Source organism: Prosopis cineraria, unplaced genomic scaffold (assembly GCF_029017545.1).
Source record: "Prosopis cineraria cultivar Desert tree isolate PC_DT_omini unplaced genomic scaffold, ASM2901754v1 PC7, whole genome shotgun sequence".
Taxonomy (NCBI): domain Eukaryota; kingdom Viridiplantae; phylum Streptophyta; class Magnoliopsida; order Fabales; family Fabaceae; genus Prosopis; species Prosopis cineraria.
Window position 1 is genome coordinate 32,083,017 of NW_026555338.1, and position 6,912 is coordinate 32,089,928.

Consider the following 6,912-nt stretch of genomic DNA (forward strand, 5'->3'; position numbering starts at 1 on the left):
TTATAATTTAATCCCCAAAGTCTTAACATATTAAATATTGATCATTGTATTTTAAAAATAATATTAAAAATATTTTAAAATTCACTAGTAATATTTTAAATCATTAAATACTTTTAATCTTTATAAATATTATAAATATTAAAAATTTAAAATATTTTTAATATTTTAAATTTTATTTTTTAAAATATAGGGATCAATATGTAAGAGGTTAAAACTTCAGGAATTAAATTGTAAGAAATAAAGTTTAGGAACTAATTTATAATTGAGACAAAACTTCAGAGACTAAGTTATAACGAGTTACAGTTGAAGAATTAAATTACAATTATATTAAAATTATAAGGATCAAATGATTAATTTTTTTAAAAATTTTCAACTCAGATAAAGTGATTCATAATCTTTTTAACTAAATTTCCAATCCAAATAAAAATCATTTCAACACTAACTAATTTTAATTTGGCATTTCGAATAAAGGCATTTTAGGCAAAGTATTTTCTTAAAAGCCACAAAAGGACCTTGATCTTAAAATTTAATTTCATAAATTTGTGCTGGTTGGTTATTTGCAATATCCAAAAATTCTTATTTGTGATTTTTTTTCTGCATAAAATCTAGAAAAATTTTCAACTTTAAATTTGAATTCCACTAAACGATAAGATCATACATTGCACGAAGCCTGATATAGTGTAATTTCTTGTAAATAGGGTTTTAGTAAGAAGTGTACAAGTGGTTTATATATATTTTGAATATTTGTTATTTTAATGATTAGCAGCTAGATAAACTTAAAAGTCGTATACACTCTTATAAAAAAAAAAAATGAGAGCAACATGTTTAGATAAGGACAAGAAAAACTGAAAATTCAAAGCCACTCTACAAATGAGTCCTAGAATTTGGGTTGGCATACAGTGCGCTGTTTGATTATTGTACTTCAAATGTGTGGCCCCACAACTTGGGTCCTGCATCTTAGATTATGGACAATACTGTATGGCTCTACCTAGGGACACATTTTATTTAGATAAAAAAAATCATCTTCTCTGAAGAAAATGTAATGCCAATTCAGGGACTTTAATTCCGTCAATTCTGAATTCAAACTCTCGAATTGCTTGATTGGAATAGTGCCATAAATGTTACAAGGTAGTAGGTGGACTTAAGGTAAAAGCATCTAGTTAGGCATACATGTTCTGTATTATTATTATATTGTATGTTTCATAGTCTGATTTCTCATAATATATTATACATCTATGTGCACCTTAGAATTTGGATATAAGATTCGTAGGATCATCAAGATTTAATTCTTGTCGAGTATCTTTATTTTTAATTGATTGTGTTGTACAACAAAATAAATCTCATGGTCAAATAGACATTAAGAAAATATGAATCAATTCCTCAAGCTTCAGAGTTTTTCCATGGCTACAACATTGCTGTGCTGTCATTTATCCCCTGAAATTACATGCTTAATTAGCTAGCTCGAGTTAATCAATATTACTATATAGAACTCATTCTTAGATGATTCTGGTGTCAGGCACGTGGACAATATTAGTTGACAGAATTTGTGAAGGCTGATGAAATGTTCATTGTCCTGAACTCTCAATCTTGAAGACATTAAATTATTAAGGCTTAATTTCACTGACATAGTTTGTTTGTTTTTTTAAAACAAGAAAAGTTTAAACTTCAGAAGCATGCAGCCAGCTTTGGTATAAAACAAGAGGAAAATGTTAAATTAATAAATATTCGGAGGAAAAGGTTTTGAATTTTGGAAAGAGACAAAAAGAAAATAAAAGCAGCTCTACTATACTAGTGTGCGAGATACAGGTTGGATTTCCAAGTTAACATTTCACATTTAATTATTGAGTGTTTTTCACTCAAAATTACCCTTTTGTCCTCTTCCTCTTCCGGTTCTTGAACCTCATTAATAGCAAGCCCCTACTCTCACAGCTTCATTTCAAAATCTTTCAAATTTCACTCTCTTCTTCTCTCTATTTTCTAAGACTGTTTCTCTATCCAGCTACTGTGTTCTTCTGGGCATTCCATTCCCATTTCTTCTTCTTCTTTTCTTCTTCTTGTCTCAACTCTCGAATTACATATAACCATTTGGAGTCTTCAAGCTCACAAGCTAACTCCATTGTTCTGTCTCCGCAGATACAGTCATAAAGGTGAGAACTTTACACTATACCCTGATTGTTCTTCAGGCTTGTTAGTATTGGACTCGCTTTCAGATCTCCAGCTTATGACCTCGGCTCACATGTAATCGTTCTGTTGTTTGCTGCTTCTTTTGGGAAAGAATGGGCTGTCTTTTGCGTTTGAATCTCGTTTTTTAGGTGTAAAAGTTTCATGACCCTTGCATTTTCTTTTCGTTTTCCCACACTTTTTCGCGCCAACCAAACGCACTCTTGAACACAGTCGATGAATCAACATCATCTCAAGATCCACTCGACCCCCAGAAAATGGAATCGCTCCATTTCTTTTCTGCAGTCTTGACCATTGTCTTTTGAATCTCTTTTATTACTCGTCTTTACTCTCTCTCTCTCTCTCTCTGTCCACACACACTCTCTCCTACTTTTTAAAGTTCATACCTTTCAAATGTAACTTTTTTTTTTCACTCTTGTAATATTTTTTTAACTTCTCTAAAAGTCGATAATTATTAAGAAACTAAACAAGAACGGTTACACTTCAAGCGATTACCTTTAAGAATCATTATTCTTCATATTTTATTGCGTTCTATTTGACACTGTTTTTATGCTTCACGGTTTTTTTCAGTGATTTTGTTCTCCATATGTTTTTTCGAGACTTTGATGGGACGCAACCTTTCTGAGCAAATTGATAAGTTTGATACTGTCGTACTGATATAATAAGATATGCATACTTCTACTTTATTTTTGTCCATTTTTTTAGCAAAGCATATGCTAGTGCGTTATTATTTATTGGATTGATATGCTTTTTTCGTCTTCAAGGACAATATGTATGCATGCGTATCTGCTTTAACTTTATCTACCCCAGCTTCGCAGGTCTCACACATTCAATGCTTCTGAATGCGATTCATTAAATATTTATTTTCTGTTTTTAAATAAAGCCTCACACAATTCTACTCACTATTATGCACTTAGAATCTTAAATTCAGGTTACAAGGTGTCTCGATAACCCAGTATATTCTGTGTGAAAAATCTAATGCAAAAAAAGATGCAGTAGCAAATGAAGAATCAGTAATTCGCTATCCTCTGTCTCAGACATACAAGATTACACTCTTTTTTAAGTTCAGAGAAAATATGGCCTTTTGTCTTTCTTTTCTTTTCTTTTTTTTTGTTTTAATGATTTGTGGTATCAACTTCACTACATGTTTTTGACCTTTCAGAGAATCATATGCTGTGCAGTTAGAGAAAAGTAGTTTACATAGCACAGTTGGAGAGAACATTTGTTTAAAAAAAAAAAAAGTAAAAGGGGCAAACAATTTAAGGAAATGATATATCACCATACCCTCTGTTAGTTGTCATTTCAAGAAATGTAAATATGTATAGATATATATTGATATTTGAAATCTTACAATAATTGTGTTACCTACAACATTCCACTTGTCCTTTATCACCAAGTTACATTGATCCAGTAACTTCTCTAGCTACTGATTCTCCTGAGGTTGTTCAAATTACAATCATTCATGTTTCTTCCCATGTTTTGGTAACAGAACTACTAAAATTTTTACTGCATCTAGGTGCATTAATGATTGTTTTTCTGTCGTGAGTCCATGCCCACTTGAACCAACTATCTCAACTGATTCATTACCTAGAAATCATGGTAAAAGGTTATCAAATCAGGCAGTAAAAAAGGGGCAACTTTTACAACTTTGCTAGCAGAATCAGTTTGCCCATGTGAATCTGGTTCATTCGCACTTCACTGTGTGCAAAATTACTGCTTGAATTACTTCTTTATTTTCCATTGATGATGGGACCATTCTTCATATATTTGCGACTGATGATGGACCAGTCACTTTCAACAATATATATGTAGAAAGAGAGAGGCAAAATGTACAGCTCTTGAATATTTTAACTGAGAAAAAAGTAAATGAGTAAAGTGGAATCTCTGGGCTCTGCATTCTCTGCTCCTGGCATTAATATTAAAGGTGCACTTTTGGCTTGCCATTGTTGGAACGCAGGACCTGTGTGATGTGGGGTTCCTTTACTTTTATTCATCTGTTTTTTCCCCCTTCTTGATATTTTCAGATCACACGTCTTTCCTGATTCTAGATAAGTTTTTGATATCTTGGGTTTGAATCAATTCTCTTTTTAGTTTAATAGTCACTTCTTTAGTGAGGTGGCTCCTTCATGATATTGAAAGTTTGATGCTATAAATATATTTTTAAATTAAAAGTTCATTGGCGAATGGTGTTTTTTTTTTTTTCTCTTTTTAATATCTCGTGACATTTCTGGAGATCTGAAAAGGCAGATTCTGTTCAAGGGAGTTATATTTACTTGCTCGCTTATCTTCTCCATTCGAACTTCATATTTGTTTCTTTCATCTTTTATCAGGTAAAAAGTTTTGAGAACAAATTCTTGGAAGTTTCTGTTCTGTGATATTCATACCGATCATATCAAATGCCAAGATCAAGGTATGATGATAAGATAACCTTATCCATAAGCATCATTAAGCTCTACTTCGATTTTTGTCCCCAAACTTGTTACTTTTCTGTTCTGATGTCTATGGTTGCTAATAAGTTCAGTTTCATCCCCATTTCTCTGTCCTTGAACTCCAGAGATTGGCTTTCTTAAATATGAAACTGAGGAATTTATAAATATGAATTACCGGATAGTTTTGAGCTTGATTGCCACGAGTTGATGAAGCTTCATTGATATTAATATATAGGGGATCAGATCTGCCACAGAGGCAATCTCCTAGAGGTCCACATCAGCTTCGGACGTCCAGTGCTGACTCTGATACGCATCAGCATCACCGACCAATCACAGATCGAAGCCCAAAGCTAGCAGGAGACCGACGATCTCCAAGAGTCACTCCTCAATCCGACACAGTCAATCAGAAGAAGCTAGGCACTCGCATTGCTGACTTGGAATCCCAACTTGGTCAAGCACAAGAGGAATTGAAGCTTCTAAAGGACCAGCTTGCTTCAGCTGAAGCTGCTAAGAAAGAAGCTCAACAAGAGCTAGACAAGAAAGTGGAGAAACCTCCCTCTTCTAAGAATGTTGTAGAATCTGACAAAACTGAAATCACAGTGCCCCAAGATGATAATAACAACCAAGAGACTGATGTTTTTGAAGTCCCAGTTGATAAAGAAGCTTTCGAAAAGTCCGCTCCTTTAGCAATGTCAGAGCCAGAGAAGCCATCCATGGAGGATCTGACACAGAAGAAAGATGAAGTGATTACAGAGTTGAAGTCCAAGATGGAGGAGAAAGAAAAGGAGACGGAGTTATTGAGTAAAGAAAACGAGGATCTGAAGAACCAACTGAAAGAAGCAAAATCTAAACTATCAGCTGCAGAAACCAAGGAGGAAGAAATGATCTTGAGAGTGAGGCAACTGGGGGAAGAACTGGAAGCAAGTAAAGCGAACGGAGATAAGTTGAGTGAGAAGTTGAAGTGCGTGGAAGCAGAAAAGGGGGCATTGGAGACAGAGATGAAGAAGCTGAGGGTTCAGACTGATCAATGGAGAAAAGCAGCAGATGCTGCAGCTGCTGTTCTTGCTGGGGGAGCGGACATGAATCCTCGTATTTCTGAAAGGTGTGGTTCCATGGATAAGCATTTTGGAGGCATATTTGAGACCCCTGGCGGGTACAATAACAATGGAGGATTCATAGTGTCACCTGGTATTTGTGAGGATCTGGAGGATGGGTTTGGAAGTAGCAAGAAGAAGGCCTCAGGGATCAGAATGTTTGGTGACTTGTGGAAGAAGAAAGGCCAAAAGTGATCTTCCATTCACTATATTCAATTAGGATTTTAGATCCTCCGTGTTTCTCGAAAAGTTTTCAATGTCGATTTTCTCTCTCGAAATGCATGCCTCATTCCCCCAGGCATTCTGTTCTTTTATCTCTGAAATTGACACTGTCAATTGTTTTGAGAAGTCGGGGAAGGTTTGGGATGTGCTGGATTGGTAAGAAAGAGTGGTGAACAGTTTGCTGACTGTTCTGAATCTTTCTCAGGTATTTTGTGTAGCTAATATTTAGAATTTAGAATCATTGTGCATGTAATCAGAATTCCATGGCCTGTGAGTGAGAGATTGAACTCCTGAAGAATGTTACAATATGATGTTTTGTTCTGGGCCTTGATGTAAGCACAAAACTGCCCTCGATCTATATTGGTGAATGGTGAGACTGGGCCAAAAAAAAAAAAAATTGGAGAGTGCTCATAATGTTGCTCCTGGTGTTAAAAATAGAAAAATCAAGATCAACAGGTTTGGTCTAGTTAAAAATACTAATTCTTTGTAATGTAACGAATCAATGTTCGTATTCATGGTGCTTGCATAATGTTTGATCATCTCAAATAAAAGATTGTTTTCAATAAAATAAAACATGTGAATAAAAAAAATAGAAAAATCAGATGGGATGTGAGAATATTCGTTTCAAATATAATAAAATTAAGGCATGGTGTTATTTAACTAGAAAAACAAGTTTACAGAAGAACAAAGTAGCATATTTTAGATTGAAGTGTGCTTTGAAAGTAGAGTTGATAATTTAAGTTAAGCTTGACGAGTTATTTCAAATTCGTTTGAAAAAATTTATGATTGAGCTTAGAAAAAATATGATTTTTTTTTAATGCTTAAGTTTATTTGCGCTGTTGAAAAAATTTGGGCTAAGTTTGATTAGGTTCGAGCTTGGCCCAAACACCTGAATAAAAGTTGTTATTTTTACAAAATATGTAAAATATAATGAGTATTAATTAATTTTTTAAATTTTAGGACGTTTGATGCTAAAATATCAAGTG

General features: G+C 33.9%; 1 protein-coding gene across 2 annotated transcripts; it reads left to right on the plus strand.

The window, feature by feature from the left end:
- Nucleotides 1-1,936: 1,936 nt before the first annotated feature.
- Nucleotides 1,937-6,406, plus strand: LOC129316077 (interactor of constitutive active ROPs 4-like). Of its 2 annotated transcripts, none has more exons than XM_054960329.1 (3): nucleotides 1,937-2,147; nucleotides 2,752-4,591; nucleotides 4,846-6,406. In XM_054960329.1, exons 2-3 carry the CDS (start codon nucleotides 4,578-4,580, stop codon nucleotides 5,897-5,899), a joined length of 1,068 nt encoding a protein of 355 aa, XP_054816304.1. In that variant the 5' UTR covers nucleotides 1,937-2,147; nucleotides 2,752-4,577; the 3' UTR covers nucleotides 5,900-6,406. The 2 variants fall into 2 exon arrangements, with proteins under 2 accessions (XP_054816304.1, XP_054816303.1); XM_054960328.1 differs by having other exon boundaries at nucleotides 4,512-4,591.
- Nucleotides 6,407-6,912: the final 506 nt, after the last annotated feature.